We start from the raw sequence: 23570 nt of genomic DNA, 5'->3' as shown, positions 1-23570 counted from the left end.
ACAATGTTTCGAGTGCACGCATCTATAACAACAAAAGAATGGATGATGACCTTCAAATATAACCCGTAGCATCTTAAGATGTATGAAGGCATGTTAGCAACAGAGAGCACCTGCATCACATATCTCCCCTATCCACACTCAATGAGACCTGTCAAGCTATGAAAAACATCTCGGCACTGGAAGATCTCTCCACTCCTAATCACACACACACTATGATTTCCAAACAGAGGCAGCACAGATTTGCTCACATTTTCAAACCATACTGTCACCTCACCCAAGCATCACGCTATTTCCAACATAACCTTTTTGAATCACACTTCACACTTTATGTATCTATTCTCTTTCTGTCTCTCCCTCGCATTCACAACCACCCAACTATCAGCCTCATTATGACTCGCAATATAAATAGCGCTTTTTTTCCTTTAAGGCTTAACCAACACTGAGGCACTTCTTCCCAGACTATTTTGTTCACTGCCTGTCCAAAAAAAGTCACCACATGGGCAGTGCTATGATCTGGGGTTGCGGCAGTTGGTCAGGACTCGGTTCAGCAATGTTATGTCCCCAAAGAATGAGGTCACCTGAATATACTGAATGACCAGGTTATTCCATCAATGGATTTTTTCCCCCAGATGGCAATGGCATATAACAAGATGACAATGCCAGGATTCATCAGGCTCAAATTGTGAAAGAGTACTTCAGGGAGGATGAGACACCATTTTCACACATGGATCGGCCACCACTGTGTTCAGACCTTTACCCCATTGAGAATCATTTTGGATGTGCTGTAGAACACTTTGCGCAGTGGTCCGACTCTCCAAACATCAATGCAAAATCTTGTCGAAAAACAAATGCAAGTCTGACATTGCAGAAGCTTATTGAAACTATGGCATGGCAAATGCTTAGATTTTTCTAAATCAAAACTAAAGGCGGTCCAACAAATGACTTTTTTGGGGACTGGGAGTGTACATTTGGAATCAGATGCAACAGAAGTTCACAGACAGTGCAGAACTTCTTACTTGTTCTTACTTACTTGAGCAATTGTCTGCTGAACTTTCAAACAACAAGAAAAGCTTAAACCCCACTAAATTGACTCAAACTCTCTTATAAGAGTTTGTTTTGTAAGCTCAGAGAGATCAGAAGTCCATCTTCACCACCTCTGACCTGATAATCTTAAATTTTCCGGTTTGTTAGAGATAAATTTGGTCTATTCACATTTGTTTGTCTGTTTGATGGATTTCTGTCAGCTTCAGACAGTGCTGGATTGCAGAAAAAAAACTCCTCTAAAACACAAAGTCATTGCATTAGTGTGATAATATGACCTCACCACAATCTCTTGAAACCATTTGTGCTTTTAAACTGCACAACAATGAAGGCTTAACAATCTCCCTCACCAATTGCATGCCATTTTACAACACATTTCACATTTCATGAGTGTGCACACATAACATTGTGCAATGTGCCCCCTAAACAAAAATACAGGATTTACAAAAAATCTGTTCATTTTTCTGTGTGACATTAAAGAAAAAAGGGATATATATATTCAATATATTTAAAAACTGGGGCACGGTGGCTTAGTGGTTAGCACGTTCGCCTCACACCTCCAGGGTTGGGGGTTCGATTCCCGCTTCTGACTTGTGTGTGTGTGGAGTTTGCATGTTCTCCCCGTGCCTCGGGGGTTTCCTCCGGGTACTCCGGTTTCCTCCCCTGGTCCAAAGACATGCATGGTAGGTTGATTGGCATCTCTGGAAAAATTGTCCGTAGGGCGTGAGTGAATGAGTGAGTATGTGTGCCCTGCGATGGGTTGGCACTCCATCCAGGGTGTATCCTGCCTTGATGCCCGATGACTCCTGATATAGGCGCAGGCTCCCCGTGACCCGAGGTAGGTCGGATAAGCGGTAGAAAATGGAATGGAATATTTAAAAACTGAAAATTGATTCTGATTATTGATCATCTTCCACACATCAGGCACAGTAGCTCTGCTATCTGCATCAACTTGAAACTTTTATTTAACACAACTTTTGGAATTATTTAGTCATTGCAAATCATTGTGATATGCATATTTGTCATATTTCGTTAATTTTGATATGTTGTGCAACCCTATTGTTAACTGATTTAAAATGAAAGTTTTTTTCCCCCTATACTTCTGTGTCTGTGAAAGAAACTTTGTGTCTTTGGAAGAGACAACGATTTTTAGATACATATACTTCTTATAGGGGTCTTGCCATTGACGTTTTACATCGTGGTTTTAAGTCAATACACACATATGCTACACTGAGTTTACCTCAGAACAGATCCTGTGTGTGGAACTCGATTACACTGTCAAAATTATCTGAAAATAATTTCAGTCAACGGGAAAAGCATTGTTTCAACTCTAATTATAGTTGACTTTTACCTCCCTCTGTGCAATCTGAATTGTCAGCTTGTGTTTTTTCAATATTTCAAGTTTGAACATTCCTTCAGATTTCTATTGCTTAATAACAGTCTCTTCGCTCTTCCTCATTGGGAATTCTTAGCACTCATCTCACCACAGGAGTTCTTGTATTCTCATTGTGTACACATGCAAGGCAAAGAGAATTTTATACTGCCCTGACATGTTATATAAATGACGGACAGACCTGAAACATGTACAGCTTTTCAAAGAGATGGGGTGAGCTCTAAAACTGATTGCAGTTCTCTACACATGCGGCGGAAGTATTGTGATAACCGCTTGCTGCATAACAAGCTGCCACAAGACCATCTGGTTAATTTTAGTATTAGCAAGCAATATTTACATGTTTGAGAAAGCAGTCACGTCTGTGATAACACTCAGCTCTGTGCATATTTGGACAACCCTCTGTGTGTATAGCAAAACTGGACGACCTTCAGCTAGTGAAAGAACTGTTGAGAGAATTTTACAGTATAAAATTTGACATGCCTCATTTACTCATTCAAATAAACCAATGAAGTCCAACTTTCACCATCTTTAAAAACCTTGAATGCATGATTAATCCAGCCATTTTTTTACAACTGCCACATATTCAGGTATGTTTACATTTGGTATGATGTACTTTTTTCAGTTTACTTTGCTACAAGATCCATTCATGAAACAGACTGCATATAAATCCTAAGATTTTCTGCCTGCCAACAAAAGCATTCACGAGAGGAGATAACAATCTTCTTTATCCAAAAGGTCCATGGGGTTGATCTTTTTTTGTGTGTCCTCATATTTTCTGCTCCACGTGATGACAGTGTCACTTCATTTTACCACTTCCTCATCTAAAATCATACTATTGTCCTTGTTCATCTTTTACACATTGACTTTTCTCATAAGAAAAAATAAATTAGATGAAAAATAATGCATTGGAGACTTTAAGTGCCCATGTTAAATTTCCCTTTGGCCAAGAATTTTTGGATGGAGTAAAAGGTTGTAAATGAATCCTTTTGGGTGGGGGGGGGGGTTTGTCACCCACTGGAACACAGCCACGGTTTTCCTCTCACGAGTACATCGATTTCGAGGTCTATGGGCAGTTGAAGTATTGTTGGATGTGTTTAACAATCAGTGGTTCAGTTTTGCTAAAAGACAGATCAGAACATAGCACTTTTCAACAGACTTGCATTCTGCACTGATTTACTGTACAGATGATTTCCACCTTTTCTAACCATAAAGATATCATCAGCAGCTATAAATAGATTTTTACGCAATATTGCCAACAGACAAGTATATGATAATAAGAGACATAACAAGGACACAATTTCTCTGTCATTTGCCTCTCTTCCTCTATGAACCGAGGTTAAATTCATTCATGCACTTGTGTTGTGTATCTTCTCATCTGTCTCTGAACTGAGTAGACGTCATCTATTCGTCTCGATTTCCCTTCACGAAACCTCTAGGTTTTCGGTCCAGTTTTTCGCCCTTCCGTTCCTCATCGTTGTCTTGTGAAAAGGTTTCTGAAAGCATTGTTATAGTTCTTGTTGAAGGCTGTGTAGATGAGTGGGTTAAAAAAAGAGTTTGAGTATCCCAGCCAGAGAAAGACACTTTTCCAGACAGGGGGGATATCACATGAACACAGCGGAATGATGAGCTCGGCAAGGAAAAAAGGAATCCAGCAGAGCACGAACACGCCAATCAGGATGCCCACCATCAGAGCCGCTCTCCTCTCTTTCTGTTCTCTCCACGTCTCGCCATCCGTCTGGAACGATACAGTGGCGTGGCGAACTGTAAAGGCCATCTGCGGCTGGCGTTCTGCCTCTTTCACCTGGCAATCGACAAATAAGATCAGGAGACTGGACAACACTTTCAACATTTGAACTATAGTCAACCACCCTATGAAGTCACTGCTGGAGATAAGTTAGCCTCAAAACATCACGCTCGCTTTCATCTACAACCCTCAAGTGAAAAACTGCTTATAATGTAGGTGACTAAGATGGCAAATGACCAGCAAAATATTTAGATTTTTTTTAAGTGTATAATTTACATTTTGAAACAGTATACCTTAGCTTTTCCATAAAACCAATCCCTACAGTGTATAGACCGTTTCATCTGACACACATGCCTGGACCAAAGTTGACTTCTGGTTTGTGTTTGGTTTTAATGTAGAAAATATATATATATATTTAATTTAAAGTAATATTAATATATATTAATACTTTATTGTATATTAATTGTATTAAATGTAAACTACTCAAAAGTTATAGATTCTTTGCAGAGATTTAGCAGAAGTTAAATTTAGGCCACATAAGGTTTGTTCATGTTGTTGGCGCGGAAACCGTCTACAGCTATAGTCCTTTCATTAAAACATATTAAATCTTGAATTAAATTTTTTAAAACATGGTTTTAATAGCTTTGTGTTTGAAAGGCTGGAGTTGGGTGTGACAAGTACTATTCAAAACAAAGCACACATAAAAACATTATGTAAAGAGTGTCTGTTTGTGCCTTTCTGACAGACAAAGGAGGCAATGGAGCGACTAATTGATTTTTGAATCAGTTTATATTAGTGAGATAAATGGAGTGTTTATTGTTAAGCATCCAGATGAAAACAGGCAGTTTATGAGCATGAAATACAAAGAGATACTGTATAAAGTGATGTTGGGAAATAGATGAAAGTCTACACAATGGTTGCCTAAAACGAAAAATGTAAATATGAACAAACTGTATTAATATACATGCAAATTGGAACACATTGTGTTGTGCGGTGAAATTTTTATGAGGTTTCATTACAACATTGTATTCCAGATTATACTCTGTGCCTTTAGATGGGTAAAAACTCAAAATATGCTGCATTGTGAATGAATCTGGTGAAATGTCTTAATACCAGATGGCAGTTTCCATGGTTATGATAAATTTAGCAATACAGACAAAGGTAAGAAATAATAAGGCTAATTATACAGAGATAGTAGAAGTCAATGAAAGTGAAGAACAACATTACTGTGGGGGAGAATAATTGACGGTTTCTACAGTACAATACAACTGTTTATCAGTCCATGGATGCAGAAAATGAACACAGAACATACACATAAAACACACACACATATAGGTAACTGTGCCCAAAAATCCATCAAATTTTGTAGCCTTTAGGATATTTTATGCATTTTCTAAAAAGTTCAAGGTGTACTGTATATTTTGTCATTATATATGTTCTGTTGGAACAGAACACATACACCCGTAACCCGCAGCGCAGCGCAAATGTTTTTGCTAGTTTCAGCCCAACGCAGTTCTCATTTCCCCCTGCTGCGCTGGGTTGTTTAAATGGCATATTGCGTTCAAAGGAGGGGTTTTAGTATGGAAGCATATGTGGTGCAATATTCAAAATGGCAATGCAATATTCAAAATGGCAATGCAATATTCAAAATGGCAATGCAGTATTCAAAATGGCAATGCAATATATGTTGTGCAATATTCAAAATGGCAATGCAATATTCAAAATGGCAATGCAATATTCAAAATGGCAATGCAGTATTCAAAATGGCAATGCAATATTCAAAATGGCAATGCAATATTCAAAATGGCAATGCAATATTCAAAATGGCAATGCAATATTCAAAATGGCAATGCAATATTCAAAATGGCAATGCAGTATTCAAAATGGCAATGCAGTATTCAAAATGGCAATATTCAAAATGGCAATGCAATATTCAAAATGGCAATGCAATATTCAAAATGGCAATCCAATATTCAAAATGGCAATGCAGTATTCAAAATGGCAATGCAATATTCAAAATGGCAATGCAATATTCAAAATGGGTCCGTGTACTTTTGCGTCCATTCGTTTTTCTTTTTTTAACCATGACGATAAAAATAAAATATAAACGGTTGTTGTATTTTAAGCAAAAAAAGTTACATTCAAAATTTTGAATTAGAACTGTATTCAGAACATTCTACGAAAAAAATGTATATTGACTTATTTTCAGATTTTTGTTTATGACTTTTTGCACCTTACTTTACATTTATAAAATACACAAATTAATATCGAATAAAAGCGAATTGTACTAGTTTTCTGAGGCCAAATTAGTGACCCGGAAATCATTTTTCCCGCACCATTGAATGCGAAGCACCATGTCTCTGGAACCGTACAGACATGATTTTAAAACATCACACACACAAGGACGTTGCTGAGCATCTGTCTCAAATTGGTGTTGGACGAGGTTGTTCGGCGAGGACTGTTAGAAGATTTAGATTTTTGAAGCCATGATCCCGAGCTATCCGTAGTGCAACTAACACAAATTGCATTTACATTACATTAAATATCCAGAAGTTAGACAATAATTATTTAAAAAATTGCATTTTTGTAAAACTGAAAAAATAGTTGTATACCAATAATTTGATTTTCATTTATAAAATAATTTTAAATAAGAAAATGTACTTTGTTTGTGGTTAATCTCTCCATTAACTTGAAAACAAATCTAAAGAAAAGCACATTTTTTGTTTTTTATATAGTTGTTAAAAAAAGAAAAACGAATGGACGCAAAAGTACACGGACCAGAAATACATTGCCATTTTGAATATTGCATTGCCATTTTGAATATTGCATTGCCATTTTGAATACTGCATTGCCATTTTGAATATTGCATTGCCATTTTGAATATTGCATTGCCATTTTGAATACTGCATTGCCATTTTGAATATTGCATTGCCATTTTGAATATTGCATTGCCATTTTGAATATTGCATTGCCATTTTGAATATTGCACAACATATATTGCATTGCCATTTTGAATACTGCATTGCCATTTTGAATATTGCATTGCCATTTTGAATATTGCATTGCCATTTTGAATATTGCACCACATATGCTTCCATATTATGGCCGCATTGTTGGCGCGTTGTTATTTTGAGGAACTGAAAACAGAGTGCAATATTTTTTTAATCTAAAGAGCGCGATAGTAGACAATGCGCATCTGGCCGGATCCACAATGCGCTTGCACTTTATTTATTACACAGAAGAAAGCCCAGTAGCACATAGACATGACAAATATAAAAATAAATGGAGTACAATGTAAAAGATGATTATTGTGGACATAAAGATAAAAATCCAGCGTGTCCTGTAGATGCCTTTCCTCTCTGGAGAAGCGTTCAGTCTTTCTTGCAAAGTCCGCAGTGTAAATAGCGAACCCGCAATCGTGCGAGCGCAACTGGCTCTTAAAGGGAATAAGAGATGAGACTCTGATTGGTTTACTGCACGTTACGCCCCAAAAAACACCCATTACTCAATGAGAGGATCAGGACAACCCGTTTAGATCATGCCGACCGTCTTCCTGTTTTTAAAGTATAGATTCGGACACACCGTCAGTGCACTTGGGCCCTGCGCTTTAGACCATGGGCTTAGATCGCGAAAATGGGGCCCAAAGTGTTTCACAGGTGAACCCATAAGATTACTTAGGGACACAAATTATGTTTTTCTCTAGGAAGAAAAATATATATTTACCACTCTGAGCATTTGTATTCTTTATGCCACTCTGCACACGTGAAGGATATATCTGTGCTGCCTTGAAAATCCACCCAGATGAATGCATTTCAGTAGACAGGATTATAAGCAAACATTGGATTCGGAAGCGCCTAGTTGCTACTGTATGTAGGCCTACACTGCATGTACACTGCCTGCAAAGCCTTTTATTCATATATGCCTTGTTAAGACAGACAAACAAAAGAACATACAGCATATGCAATATTACTAAAACAACAAGTTTCATACTGTGATTATTCTCATTGATAATCTGGAGATAAGGGCTGCTCGTTTATGACAAAAGTCATAATCACGATTATTTTGGCCAATATTGAGATTCCGATTATTTAACATGTTTACTCATTAACATTTTAAACAACATAGAAATAACAAAAACTGGGCTTTTAAAGTTGGAATTCAACTGAAAAATAAATGTAAAGAAATAGCACAGCTGAACACCCATAAAGGAAAGCTGTGCGCTGGGGTTTTATAACACAAGAAAAGAGAGGATACTTGCATAATGGAATGCGGCACAATAATCATTTTACCTACATTATGTTGTTTTTGTAATTGTTGAAGGCCAAAATTGACGATTGCAATTAAATTCGAGTAATTGCACAGCCCTAGATTGAACGCATACCAAATTAATGACAGGATACAACATACTGTTTTAAATGACATGAGCGATGTGGGCTTGTTTGAGGTTATCTGAACGATTGAAAAAAAAGAATACCTTTTCAGGATAAGCTCATTAAAACATTACAAACATTATCTGGAAATCTCTAGAGAGAAAAATACAGAAATGTATGTTTACAAATTGTTATTCTGTGAGAGAATCGACTGAGAACCTGATTCTAATTATAGTCTCATACTCGGTTGTGTCTCTGTGTGGCTGTGTGTAAGTGCAGGGCCATGTGTCAGCTCCTGTGGGTTGAGCTCTCTTCTGAAAAACTAGCTCTCTTCTCTGTGCTGGTGGGGTGACTTCGTCCTTCAGCACAAATGCTTTTCTATTTTTCATGTCTTTTAACCCTTTTTGTTTTTGTTTGCTCTGGCTCAGCAGCTATGGCCAGACGTGTAAAATACTGCCTGACAGTATAGGAAATGCACGTCCACATCCAGTGTTTGTTGAACATTATGATGCTTTCAGGTATTTGAATTTTAAAGGCAACATAGGTATGAAATGATATGCGTATGGTGTCCCACAATCCTGTGTGTGTGGTTTGGCAGTGGTGATATATCTGTGATATATGACTTTATTTCTACTCAAAAACAAATTTATAAAGACCATTTGAAATGTTCTGGATTTTTATTTTGATTTAAGGGTGCTGTGTGTAAAGGATCTATTAACAGAAATGCAATATAATACATAACTAAGTCTTCAGAGGTCTATAAAGACCTTACATAATGAAGCGTTATGTTTTTAATACCTTCGAATGAGCTATTTCTATCTACATACGTTAGTAAGTTACAAACGTTTCCAAAAATGTTATATTAAAAAAAATTGGAATGCTATCAATTAATTCAACTTATAAATGTCTGAATAAACATAGTCCTCTCATTGCACTTTTAACTAAGTTTGTCAATCATTAAATGAATCCCATTTGTTCAAATTCACTAATAATGAAGGAGCATCACATCAATCATCATATCACATCACATTTTACCTCGATGACCTCAGCCATGGGTGTGATGGTGTTGGTCTTGCGAGAGCCAATGCGGAACTTGGCAGCCTTGTAGATCTTCCAGTAAACGAAAAGAACCACACAGAGGGGCAAGTAGAAGGCTCCAAAGGTAGAGAAAACTGTGTAGGAAGGTTCCTGGCTTACTTGACAAGCCAGGCTCTTCTCTGAGTAGATCTCACCCCAACCAAAAAGTGGAGAAAGTGAGATAACAGAGGACAGTAGCCACGTGAGGCCTATCATCACATTGGAGATTCTCTTACGTGTCTTGAGCGTGTATTCCAGGTGCCGCGTAATGGACCAGTAGCGATCTAGGGCAATGGCTGTCACGTTCCAGATACTGGCCGTGCAGCAAAGCACATCGCAGGAGATCCAGACCTGACACAGGGCCCGTCCCAGAATCCATCGCCGACCATAAAGCTCCCTAACCAGACTGAGAGGCATGACCAGTCCTGCAACCATCACATCTGAAATGGCCATGGAAGCAACCAGATTGTGGGGAACGCGATGGAACGTGCGAACCCTCAGGATGGTCACCAACACTAGAAGGTTCCAAAGGAAAGTGGCCACTGCTAGCATGGCCAACAATGTAAGAGTGAGTACGCTGAAGACAGAAAATGGCCGATACAAATTACCTGATTCTGAACCACCAGAGAAATTTGCAGAGTAAACTGTAACATTGGTCATGGTGGCGTGCAGCAGTTTGCAAATATGGCTCTCATTAGAGAACAGGGTGAAAATATATCAAAGTCACAGTCAAGTTTGCAAGATGTGATGTGTGCGATTTTATTGTTGATCATTTATTTAACTATATTTGCACGTGTTTCCAAGTATGATTTGTGTTTTTGCCACAACAGTTTAAGTTTTTTGTCTGTAGGCTCATAGTTCTGTACGTTAAACCGGCAGGCAGTTCCAGGTATTGCCTTTCCAATGAGAAGTTTTATAATGCTTGGCCATGTTGATAGAATTAAGAATCTTCAGCAATTTTGAAATTCATCGAACAAAACGCATCTGAAGGTGTATGAAGCCATCCTCCACCCTAAAACACAAGAAAAAATGGTCATACATATATGCACTCCAATATCCTTCAAAATCATCTTTAGCTAGTCCAGCCAACACAATCTCAGAGGAATTCGTAACTATTTTACGAGGTGGCTAAAGGGGCGCTCACATTATAACAATAACTGTAACCTTACCTGCAACTATAACTATATTTTCTACCAAACCAGCAGACGATAACTTTATAGTTATTCGAAGTTTGAGAGCTGCAGCATTACAAGTCAGTAAAATAAATGTAGATGACCTGTTCATGTTGCTTTCGTTTTCATTACAGAACGCCTTTTCTCCAAAATATGACAGCAAAGGATGCTCTCTCTGAAGGCTGTAGGTGCGCTCATGTCCAGGATTTAAAGACTTGCTCTGACTTACAGCCGCGGTAAAAAATAGGAGAACATTCCAAATTTCCATTTCAGTCCAGTGAGTCTTTGTTGAATTTTAACGAGATCAAACCTCAGGAACGACATCCAACAGCAAAGTGAAAGACTGACAGCATAACAAGACACATGAAAACTGTGATAATTATCCAGGGCAACACCTAGAGGACTGGAAAATCAAACAAGAGATCTTCATCTCATCTCACATCTTTCTCCTAGACAGAAATTAGATCGAGTGAACATCAAAAAAATGACAAGTCTCCTGCTTCTCACATGTTTCTCCTGAGACAAAAAATGTCATTCTTTCATGTTTGTCTCCACTGAAATTTAGAAGAGATCTCCATAACATCTTACACTTTGCTTAGATTATTCCCCATATCTAGAGACTCTAGCATTATCAGATTTATCTCCTCTAAAGTTTCGTAAGAGATCTCAATAACATCTCACACTGTGCACAGACTTTTCCCATTAGCTAGAGAATTTGAAATTCTCACATTTATCTCTACTAAAGTTTCATAAGAGATCTCCGTAACATCTCACACTGTGCTCAGACTTTTCTCCTTAACTAGAGACTCTAACATTCAAAAATCAGTGTTTGACTCAGGATACAAGTATGAGAAGCCTTAGACTCAAGCAAGTCTCTATTTGATGTAGGGATGGACAATAGATTATCAGCCATATCTGTATCGGCCGATAAATTGTCATTTTTAATGTTATCGGTATTAGCCTATAATAAACTTTAGGCAAATTTCCTCTGAGCAGCGTGCAGCTGAAGTGGTTCAACCACCGTTGAAATCCAGCACAGTACAGTCTTTCTGTCATGATCATTCACATTCTGTTATTAGCAAAACATTGTTAATGTTGTATGTAGATATTTATGATTCTGTAAATTATATGAACGAAAGAATATTGATTGAAACCGACGGCTGTCTGAAAGCTTCCTGTCTTGAGATCTGTTAGACTTGTGACTATCGACAGCATCTTCTGGGTTGCTCTGGAAGAACATCTTTAATTTGTTTATTAATGGTCCAGTGTGTCATTTTTTGGATGATCTATTGATAGAAATGCAATATAATCTACAAAGACCTTACACAGTGAAGCGTTATGTTTTTAATACCTTAGAATGAGCTATTTCTATCTAAATAGTACCCCTTGCATGTAATATGCCATGTCCTTTCAGCCGTCGTAGTGTTTCGAACGGGAGGGGTTGATTGAGCGGTTGGTTGCAATTCACAATCTTGCCGCTAGATTTCACTGACTGAACCTTTTAATAAACATTAAACCAGAAAAGTATGAGGAATTAAAGAATCTTTAATTAGTGTTAAGTAGGCTTGGTACATAATGTTAAGGAGAAAAAAATGAATTTTCAGTTTCAGAAAATGTTATATTAATTAGATACGGTATATCGGTCTATATATCGGTTATCGGATTGTTCAAGAATTAGCAGTTACCGTTATCGCCCAAAATGTACATATAGGTTCATCCCAAATTAGATGTCAATGTAACCTCATTTATGTCCGGCAAAAACCTGATGTTGAAGGTACATTCTATGTCACTCATCCACACGATTTCAATCAAGCACTATACATGCATTGACATATTTTAGTGATAGTGTCATTGTTAGATCATATACAAAATGTGAACAAAACACTCGTCTTGTTCGGGCTTTAGTTGGCAAATGTCGGGAATATTCTCCACAACAGAGCGAATAGCATCCCATGTCTCCATGTCCGCTGTCATTTTAGATTTCCCTAACTACAATGTTAAATTCGGTGCTTAGCATCTACATTGCTGCTCTCATGGCAGAGATAATGTTGGAGATGGTTTGCTTAATCAGACTGAGTGCAGAAGCGAACTGAAATTGAGCGGAAGTATGAAGTCTGACGTAGTCTGGCTAAAGAAGTGCATCATATTTTGAAAATATGTGCAAACACACGCACACACAGGCCTAGAAAACTAATTTTGTACTTAATATACTTAAATTGTGCCGAAATTGTGCTGAAGTCCAACTTAAGATACATTTAAGTGTATTTGATTGTGGAGTGGGAACTATTGCAAGTATAATTCCGGTACACTTGAAATATCTTGCATTGATTTTTTTTTTTTATCATAAAATCCTTATCAAAAGTGACACTAGAACAAGTTTTTATTTAAACACAGGCTTAATATGAAGAAATGTGGATTGTGTATAAATAGTATTCCAAATAAAGTTAATTATAATTTTATACCAGTAAATCACGTCAGTAAATCTATTAATACATTTAAACAATACTTAGCATGAAATGAATGAATTTTAAATGAATTGTTTTTTTTACTGGGGCAACTGTTCAGTAACTATACAACTAATTATATGCACCTGGCATCGGAAGACAAAGGTGATACATAAATGAGACGTGTAAGAGAATAATCAGCCCTAAGTATTCTGATCTAAAATAAATCCCTGTCAGAAACATAGCCTTGTGGGTAGCAGATGTCATCAACATCATCTCAGACAGCATGAGTTTGAATCCCTGCTAAAGGTACTTTCCTCTTCCCTTCCTGTCTCTCATCCTACGGTCATGTCCAATGAATGTGAAAAACAATATCGTCAACATCATCATACAAAAAACACAACAATAAAAAGTTCTCCAGTTTTTCTTCTTTTCTTGACTTTCTCATGTCTCACTTGTGTCTACTTTTATGTATCCCAAGGAGTTTTAGGAGAAACATCTGAGACATTGTTAATACTACAATGAGAGATAAATAAGAAACTCTACTAAGTCTCAGATATTTCTCATGTCTCAGTTGCGTCTACTCTTATTTTTCCTAATGGATTTTAGGAGAAACATGGGAAGACAAAGCTGATACCAAAACTAGACAATAAGGAGATTTCCAAAGCTTCTCTCACCACAATCACACAATTCACTCTCTTAGACATATCAGTTTTGCGTCTATTTTTTATCTACCAAAAATTTTTAGGAGAAATATGTGATAAACAGCTGACACTTAATCAAGAAACAGGAGAATCACAACTATGTCTCCTGAGCTTAGAAAAAACAACAAATGAGCAAAAAAATATTCCTCTGGGCACTTAAAAAAAATCTGAAATTTTTCTAAATATATGAACAACTATTACTCCAGTATTTCTTAAAAGTGAAAATGTACTTGTATTCTTTGCAGCATTTGAGGTCTAGAAAAATACAGAGCATGAGTTCTGTTCTTTTCACTTGTTTTTCCCGTGTTTGCACATAGATGCAAAAAGAAACAATATTAGATAATTATAATTATATATAATATAGGATAATAATATATTTATTAGATATAATTAACTACAATTATCTTGCTTGTTCTAAAGACACCATGCACAGTGTTTTTCTGTTTATCTTATTTTCTCCTGTAAAGCTGCTTTGTATCAATGCAAATTGTGAAAAGCGCCATATAAATAAAATTGAATTGGATTATCCCCTTTACAAGATCAAATTCATCTATTGTGGTTTTTCAACATTGTGCTGCATTAGGTATATAAACTTCAGCTGGAATAAATAGCAATGGAAAACTGCAAGACAGTTCCCTGGGTAATGATCTCATCTTAAAATGCCCTTTATGCATCATGCTGACTTTTTTATGCTAAACATACTTTTATTTGGTGCAGAGAACTGTACAACAGAAACCATGTTCGGTGAGTGCTGAATTTTTTAATGGAATTCAACATGCTCAGAAAGGAAAATTATTTTGAATTTCTTTAATATTACATCTGCTCATTTATTATTTATCACTCTAAAATTGGGTCCAAATTCTCCATCGAGCTAGACATATTCTTTCTAAATGCTTGACTAACTTATTCAATTCAATTTGTGTAGCGATTACATGTAAATAGCAGTCTACAGTTGACTGCTTTTCCTCATATAGATCTGTCTGCAATAATGTCAGGTGCTAAAGATCCATCCCCAAGTATAAGCATTTTAATCCCAACGGCACAGTCAGCCATGTTGAAAAGTAGGAGTACCTTTATTGGAACCTGTCAAGGAGGCAGACATTATTAGTGAAAGTCAAAAGGCTTTGGTTTTCATGGTTCCCTGATTTATGCGTTTGAAAATTGAACCTCTGTTGGCCTTCAAAACTCGATTACAGTACAAAGGCCAGTGAGTTTGTCAAGACAGCTCAGCGGTAGAATCATAAAGACATCAAATACCTGTCAGCAACACAACAGCCCAGGGAACGTTACAAGCTGTCATGTCAGTGATGAAAACAATGAGAAACTTGCCCCGTGATGGCAACGTGGTTTTTCCTCCAAAATAAATTAATTAAACTGACACAATGAAATCACACTTTCACTGTTTTCATCAAATCATCAAAGGTGCCATTGAGGTGTCAACAGGCCTTTCGTGTTGATTAACGCATCTCTGGTTTCCCGTAATGCATCTCATTACCCAGCATGCTCATCATCAAGTCTGGAGTCTGTCCTGACAGAGGGAACAGACAGGAAACACGTAATGTCCACACTCGACAGGCAGCACAGTAAGCACAGAGGAACACTGATTACACATATTCTCTCAAATTTTCTCTCAATGCTGCTCAGCTCTGTTTACTCTGTTGGTATGAAAAAGTCATATGTTCACACTGTCACTGCTGAAGTGATTCATAGAAAAGATCTGAGATGTACATCAAAAACGTCTGTCTTAGTGGGCTGCTAACATCCTTGTTATTTTGGATAACATTCATACTTTTTACCCATCATATTCCCCACCCTTTCATCTTTCTTCATTTTATGCATCTCTTCACCTCATCTTTAAATCTATGCCTTCTCTGATCTCTCTCCTCTCCCATCTCTTTTATTAGCCTGTTCCCAGAGGCATGAAATTGGACACACATCCACCTAAACACAGACACGGAAGAAAAAAATGATTTGGCGGTGTACAACTAATCATCTCTGACAGTTACCCCTCGCCGTATTCACCAGGGCTCTGGTCATATGCTTACAGATTATGACACCTGTCATTTACGGCCATATGCACAAATAAGAGTAAAAATAGTTGGCTTTCTGAAACTCGACAAAAATAAAAAACATTCTGCTGTGTTTCTTCTCTCATTGACTCGTACCCCAAGTATCCGACACAGAAAACGACAGTCAGAGACTCGGCATGGGCCGGTACGAGAATACGAAAGGTCTGGTAACCTTAAGCATTTATGCAGAAGCTTTTATCCAAAGCAACTTACATTGCATTATCCTATAGATTTTGTTTCTAAGTATGTGCAATCCCCTGGGATAGGTTAAGCCAACCTATCACAGTTTCGTGGTTTGACAGAATTGGGGTTGCAGCTTTAAAATGTGTTATTTTCAATGTCTGAGTAAACATTGAACACAATACAAACAACACAATACACAGTATTTGGAACAGTAGTAAACAACTAATTAAGCATAGACAAAACATAGCTGAGCACCTGATATATTCCTGCACAAAACAGCTCATACCTTTGGAACGGTATAACAGAAACATTAAGAGGTTTTAAAACCGTCACTGTCCAATCCGTGACATACCTTGAAACCGGTATTCGGCACATGGCTATCAGAGAAAATATAAAATTGTGTCTTGCCCCGGGACTCCTGTGGGACTCCTTAATGGAGTGTTCACGGCTACTGCTCCAGCTCAATATTTAACAATGTCCTTGGGGTAATCGACTCAATCAATTAACCCGAATAAATTTACCTTAAGTGCTCCATTGTTTTTAATCTTAATCGACAACAACTTTTAGCTTGTTGACCTGATAAGTAAAACTGAGATTCACCCGGGTTAAAGGTTCCTTTTCAATTAAATGTGACCCATGCACTAGATAGATACTGAGATCACAACCCTGCTTTGTCATTATTAAGCTCTTGTGCCCACCAAATAACCACAGGCTGTTGCAGTGGGCTTGTCTCTGCAATCAGTGCAGTGTGAATGAATAGTTATTTAGCAATGGCACATCACTCTGTTAATAAGACAACACAGAGTGAAAAGTCAAAATCTGCATTTGTTACTCAAATCTATATGGCATCACTTCTTCTGCAGAACACAAAAGAAGATATTTTGAAGAATGTTGGTAACCAAACATTGGCAGTACCCATTCACTGTCGTTGATTTTGTGTCAATAAAATATAATTTAACGGGAATTATTAGGTACACAAACAAATTAACACCCACATTTAAATGATGCAGTGTAATAGTGAACATTATTTTCGCTGTCCACCGAATTGACATTCGTTATTAGCCACACCAAAAAATGCACCGTATGAAAATTTACCATAAATCTTTCAAATGACAGGTTAATCTATATAAATAAAACATGTGCCTCCATAATACAATTTTGACAATTTGTGTCATAATTTTCATAATTGGGCCAGAAAAATTGCTATGTGTACTTGCTCACCCTATCAGAAGTTTTGCCCACCCTGCCCTCCACCCAGAGCTGTTAAGAGGGAGGATCCGTGTCCGTGAACTGCTGTTGCTGTGAATAAACTGTTCAATTGCAGTAAACGGAGTTGGCGCGACTCTCTCTCTGTGACTCTGCGTCCACCCTGCCCCCACACCACATAACAACCAATCACAAAATAAATGTGATATTCAAGTCAGCTCCAGACTTGTTCTTTTCTATTATCCCTTTTTTTTGGCCGAGACTGTCTTAGCGCAGTGGTCGGGAACATATGGCTCGTGAGCCACACTTGGCTCTTTTCCAAAATCATGTGCCTTGCCTGGTGTGTTAACCTTTACCAACATTTGGTCGTTTGAACTGTTTAAAGTCACTGTAACAGATTTTATTTGCGTGTTTTATTTTGCAATACTGAGTGCATTCGCATTGTAGTATGTGTGTGTGTGTGTGTGCGTTTACACCTGAACCGGTGTCATGAAGTCCCCTCTCAAAATCTGACCTCTTTAGGACCCCGCATGGGTCTATTGCCTAAAAGAACTTCTATTAGGTAGTCTTTTTAGTTCCTGATTGCAATTCTTACAAGATTATATTTAGTGGTGGGCCGTACGCAGTGAGACTTTTATCGCGCGATAAAAAAATTGTCGCCGTTAATCTATTCTCAAAGTTGGGTTGGGAGCTGGGTCTAAACTACGCAAGCTATGATGACTTTCACCTTGATATTTTAGCGCAGATGTATACCATCTTAACTTCACTGTACGGGGCGAGAACGAGATTTTTCAACTCGCGTGATTCGCGTCATTCGCGGAAGCAGAAGCCGCCTCATCATCTCATAACCAGGGCTTCATTCGCGCGATTCGCGCCGCAAGTAGGTCTATTGCCTCTTTGCATTAACATATAAATCACTCGCGCTTGACGCGCCATTCACGTTTGGTCTGAACACAACATAACGTTACTGTGAAATTACCGCATCAAACGTGACGTGCTAACATGCTATGAAGCCGCCGGGTTTGCTTCAGGGAATATTAATTTTTAAGAAGCTTCCCAATGGAAACATCGACAAGACTAAGGTTGTTTGCACCTTGTGCAATGCGGAATTGGTTTAAAAAAAACACTTTCTCTCAACAGGTAGTGGTCTAGCTTTAGTTGAAACCAGTAACTTTGTATTGAGATCTAATGTATTATGGCTCCTGTATGACATATTGCTTGTTGCTCCCTCACTCTTTGTAAGTCGCTTTGGATAAAAGCGTCTGCTAAATGACTAAATGTAAATGTACTGTAGGAGCTCTTCCAGTCTCCATTACCACCTAAATGCAAATCATCCCTTAGCTAATGCGGAAGTAAACACTAGTACATCTTATTGAACATAATTTAATTTTCATCACCAATTATCATAGTAGAACAGCTTTCTCAAGCAGTTTGTGATGCATTTTGGAAACAGGAGATGAGCCCCTGGTCTAATGCGCCACCTGGCTTGAGAAACCCGTTCTCAAAGACTTACTTTTAGTCATTATTTGGGTAGCACACATATTCTGAATGCCTTCGGCAGAATTTAAATGAGCCATTTTAATCTAGATTAATTCCAAGATTAATCTAGATTAATCTAGATTAAAAAAATGTATCTATGCCCACCACTAATTATATTACACTTTATGTTGCAAGTACTTTGTTGAATTGACCATTATTGTCTTTTTCACTAAATGCATCATATAATATAACATAATCGAGGCTATGGGATGTGAAATCATGTTTTTGTTAATAACTATAATAAAACCATGGAAACTTGTTGTTTTTTGCTGATGTTGACCCATAAATACTGGCGTGTATGTTACCTCAAGTTTATATGCTCATATGTTTTTCGTAAACCAGCGTATTTAGTTCGCTAACCATATAACAACATATTGAGATAACAACTTTGTGATCAGGCATTACAATTATCTACTAAATTACAAACTATCCCCTGGTTGGGCCTGGGTTCTCCTGAGTTTTTTTTTCCGATTTGAGTTTTGGATTGCTCGCCACAATTTACATACTGCATCTGGCTGGCCAATGGGTTGCTTTAGAATTAGAATTAAAATTGATATTGTTCATAGGAATTTATAGTCTGTTTAATATTGTTTAATTGATTTGGGTTGAAGCTAAACTTTGCAGGACACTGGCCCTCCAGGACTGACTTTGGACACCCTGTAGTTGGTAAGGAGCCTGATTAGTCATTTTGACACTACCGCGTTGCAGGTTCGAATCCACCTTTAACTTTTCTACATTTTTACCACATATTAGATCATACAGTCATCTTCAACAAAATGAAGAAACTATTTAAAAAAATGCCTAACAGGTGTTTAATAATAAAGTATATGGTAAGGTACATAGGTACATCTTTATTATTGACATTTGCTAATTAATTGGCGATTATTATTTTTTATTTTAACAGTCACATAACAATCTCATCTGCCCTGGAAAGATCTATAAGTATTGCAAGATGAATAATATTTGTAAGATTCTTTGTGAGTGTGAATAATTAAAAAAATGACTCCAGGTGCCAGGGTTGCGCAGTCGCAGTTTACTGCACTAACTTTCCGCACGTCTTTTGGATATTAAACGTCACCTGTGTATTCATTTGGATGAACTTGTCACAGAATTTGCACTGCTTTAAAGGCACAGTTTTTGATTTACAGCGGCCACTTGCATATTATTATAGATTTGCAACAAATCACTCAGTCCAAACACGACGGTGGCCACCATACTACAAAAAGATGTCGTTCTCATGTTGAGGCAGGGAAGAGATCATGCGGGAATTAGAAAAACTGTAGAAAGAGCGATGTCTTATTTTTTACATAAAATAAAAGGATTGTGGATTTTTAGGATGAAGAGAAGCATAAAAGTCAGGCAAGAGCTAGGAACTGCACTAATATTATAAAGACTTTCCAGAAGAGACGCTTTAGGACCCGCGGTAGTGAGGCTTTTGCAGAGATACTCATAGATATCTAAGGAGATACTTTTTACAGCAGAGAGTCGTTGGAGAGAAAGATCGTCTTAAAATCACCCCCGAGGAGGTTGTTTTGATTCGGATAGGTATGTGAGTAACGTTGGTTTTTCTGTTTGTTAGAACCAAGATATAAAGTTGTCTTTGATCTAATATTAGCTGTGTGACAGAGCAGTTTTGAGCGTCATTGTTTATCTGGAACGGCTTTAATATTGTACTCGTCTAGATACTGGAGAGAGAGAGAGATTTTTTAATGACAACATCTGGCTCTGGGTTTGAAGCGATTTTTTCACACAGTATAAATGGAAGATGGTATTTTGTTGAAAGTCGCCCTTCTGCTGCAGAAATTAGAGCTTTTAAACGATATGAGGGTAGGGTTTGTTATCTGTAAGTCTTTGTGCATGTTCGTGCATTCAATTCAATTGGATTCTTGTACATGTCTTGTTTAGATATGATGTGATATAATTTGTCATTGTTGTATGGCCTGAGGAATTTTGCCATACACTACGAAATGTAGTTTAGGCGAGAATAAATTCAGTTCAAATCTGCAGTTGGTTCAAAAAGATTGCGTCTATTTTCAAATTTGCTGGGAGGATTTGTGAGCTCCAGGCAATCACGGGCACTCAGCGCTCACGTACCTGCCCAACGAAGCCTCACCTGAGTCACCTCGGCAAGTGTTTCTGAATCTCATGGCTGGCTCAGATGAATCTGTAGCGGTTAAACATGAGATTTAATTAATTTTGGGTATATCTAAAAGGCAGTCTTGGGTCTTATAAATATCTTATTTGTTCCTGAGCAAATCGTTTTAACTGATGGCAAAGTTAAGTTTCACTTTTCTATTTTTGATTTTATGTTGTACTGGAGGGCATCCTACTGGAGTAACGTTACTTTTGACTAAATTATTTGCTTGTTATATTCCCTGTTGTACAAACTTCTTACGCTATATAATAAAGTATTGTGATTTGCATCATATTTGATTTTATTCTAAACAAAATCAGCCATTATGCCACAGTTTAATATATATTATTTTAAAACCACAGGAAGCACTGTTGTGTGTTGTCACATTACTGAATTTCATTTAACTTCATTTAAACTTAAAGCGACGTTAAAATAAATAGGCTATCAAGTGAAACTGGGTTGCATATATTTGACTGAGTGACGTATCAAGTACTCTACTGTTCCATTTTTAATATAACCTAAATAAATGAAAAATCACGAGACTGAACTTGCAATGACCGATCTAGCAAGAACACAAGTCCGTTCTTGGCGTTCATGGAATTGTGAAATGCCTGTTCAATTGGACTCAACGGAGTTGACGCAACTCTCTCTCTCTCTCACTCAATGGCTCTGGTTCTGCCTCTTTTTCGTTGCTTACGTCATGTGGTGATGAGTTGTTGTGAGCTTAATGTTTTTGATTAAAGATAACAAGTGCAAATGAATAAAAAAAACGGTCTGCACGGATAAATCATTTATAATAATCACTGCAACTCAATTTCCTGTTCGATTTCATTGTGACTTTAAGAAAGATGCGTCAGTCAGAAGCAGATAATATAATACGACAATCAAATCTCATTACTAACACATTAAGTCTAATTTGCTATGTTAAAGTGGAGAGATTAAATTTATTCTGCGCATGAAGGATCAAAGGATCAAAACTCTTGTCATTTGAGCAAACAACGGGTTCTCAGCTCGCACCAGCAACTTAATGTAAAGCCTTCGTCTTTCAGTTCACCACACTGTCCTGAAACACCCCAGTTGAACAACACCAGCCTACTTTGATCTGTTAAATTCAGGAAAAATATTCCGTCATTTATCCAGAGATTATAATGATGCAAAAATAAAAAATAACGTGTTGTCACAGACACATATTCAATCTCGTTCAAATTCACCCAAAATGAGTGTTTTGTATATGATGACAGCATGCTTTGTTTTACGACTGTCTCTATTAATTTGATAATCACTTTTTAATCGTGACATAAATCCCAAAGGCTGCCCAAGGGTGTTGCATACGCGCGGTGTCTTCACTGTACTTCAAGATGTTCTCAGAGCAAAATATCTCACAGAAAAGAACAACTATAGAAATCACATCTGTACTGACACCTCGAGCACTTATTTCTCTACCGATTTGTGTGAATGCACACTATAGTCCGCTTCTACCTCGTAAATGTCGCCAATGCACCACACTTACAGTACATAGCGATGTTTGTAGTTTACATTGATCATATCCACATTCAGAGCTTTCATTACTTACCATTGAGTATAACACCTGTACGAGTACGTCGAAAAAGTACGGATCGCCTCGCTTATCCTGCGTTTGCTCGCATTACTGCTCTGCGTACCTGAAGGTTTCTTGAACGCTCGGTACAACGTTACTTCAGACGAGGCTCCAGCACCGCATGCGGATTGAACCAATGTTTGGCACGGGGGTGCTGCTTGATAGAAACATCTTGTCGTTAAGTGTTTAATATTCATTAGCAATACCCTCAATTTGCTGACAATTGCATGTTTTTGAACATGTTTAGAAAGGTGTGTAGGGAGTGTTTTTGAGTAACGAGCCAAGTGCGTTGACAACCAAGCGCAAAACTTTTCACCTTTCTCTACGCTTGTCATGCACAAATTAAAAGGTTTGATCTCGGTGATATCCAGACAGTACTAGGATCAAGTTCACGCTCTGTTACACATTGCTCTATGTCCATATTTAATTAGTTTAATCCGAAACCAATTTTAGTTGCATGGAGTTTTGCTCTACTTATTCAAGTCATCCCTGAGCGCGCGCATTCTTTAGAGAACTGCAAGCAGATGAGAGCTTAGTGGTCACGCGCCTGAAATAAGCCTTGATGTGAATGTCGAGATTCGCTGAGATTCTTATCACTAGGCATAATAGAGAAATCGTTTTCTTTAAAATCTGATCATGAAAATGCATTCCAGCAACAGTTTATCTTATTATTGCGCTAGAAACCTATTTTTCATGTCATTTGTTTTCTTTCACTCGTTCACAGACTCACAATACATTGAGGTTAAAAAGGTAAATGAGTGAATGATGTAAATATTCTGTTACATCACAATCGTTACACTTATGTAAACTAATATTGGGAATTTGGTAATGTATAGGCCTTTAATGCATGCATGTATGCTTTCAAGGATATCCTTGTCACAAAATATGATGTCAAAA

The 23570-nt window shown here is 37.5% G+C and overlaps 1 protein-coding gene across 1 annotated transcript; it reads right to left on the bottom strand.

The window, feature by feature from the left end:
* Positions 1 to 2899: 2899 nt before the first annotated feature.
* Positions 2900 to 22781, bottom strand: htr5ab (5-hydroxytryptamine (serotonin) receptor 5A, genome duplicate b). The gene is made up of 3 exons (XM_056749726.1): positions 22650 to 22781; positions 9584 to 10637; positions 2900 to 4235 (listed from the first exon to the last, which is right to left on the bottom strand). Exons 2-3 carry the CDS (start codon positions 10283 to 10285, stop codon positions 3903 to 3905), a joined length of 1035 nt encoding a protein of 344 aa, XP_056605704.1. The 5' UTR covers positions 10286 to 10637; positions 22650 to 22781; the 3' UTR covers positions 2900 to 3902.
* Positions 22782 to 23570: the final 789 nt, after the last annotated feature.

This window comes from Triplophysa dalaica, chromosome 1 (genome assembly GCF_015846415.1).
Source record: "Triplophysa dalaica isolate WHDGS20190420 chromosome 1, ASM1584641v1, whole genome shotgun sequence".
Taxonomy (NCBI): Eukaryota; Metazoa; Chordata; class Actinopteri; order Cypriniformes; family Nemacheilidae; genus Triplophysa; species Triplophysa dalaica.
The sequence above is the reverse complement of the archived record's forward strand: the minus strand, read 5'-3'. Positions and strand labels throughout refer to the sequence as shown.

What these genes read in the sequence shown, in the direction of transcription:
- htr5ab (XM_056749726.1), bottom strand. Translation starts at nt 10,285, where the DNA reads ATGACCAATGTTACAGTTTACTCTGCAAATTTCTCTGGTGGTTCAGAA. An exon ending in CCATGGCTGAGGTCATCGAG is followed by an intron (nt 4,236 to 9,583) that starts GTAAAATGTGAT and finishes GTCGATTGCCAG; the next exon opens with GTGAAAGAGGCAGAACGCCA.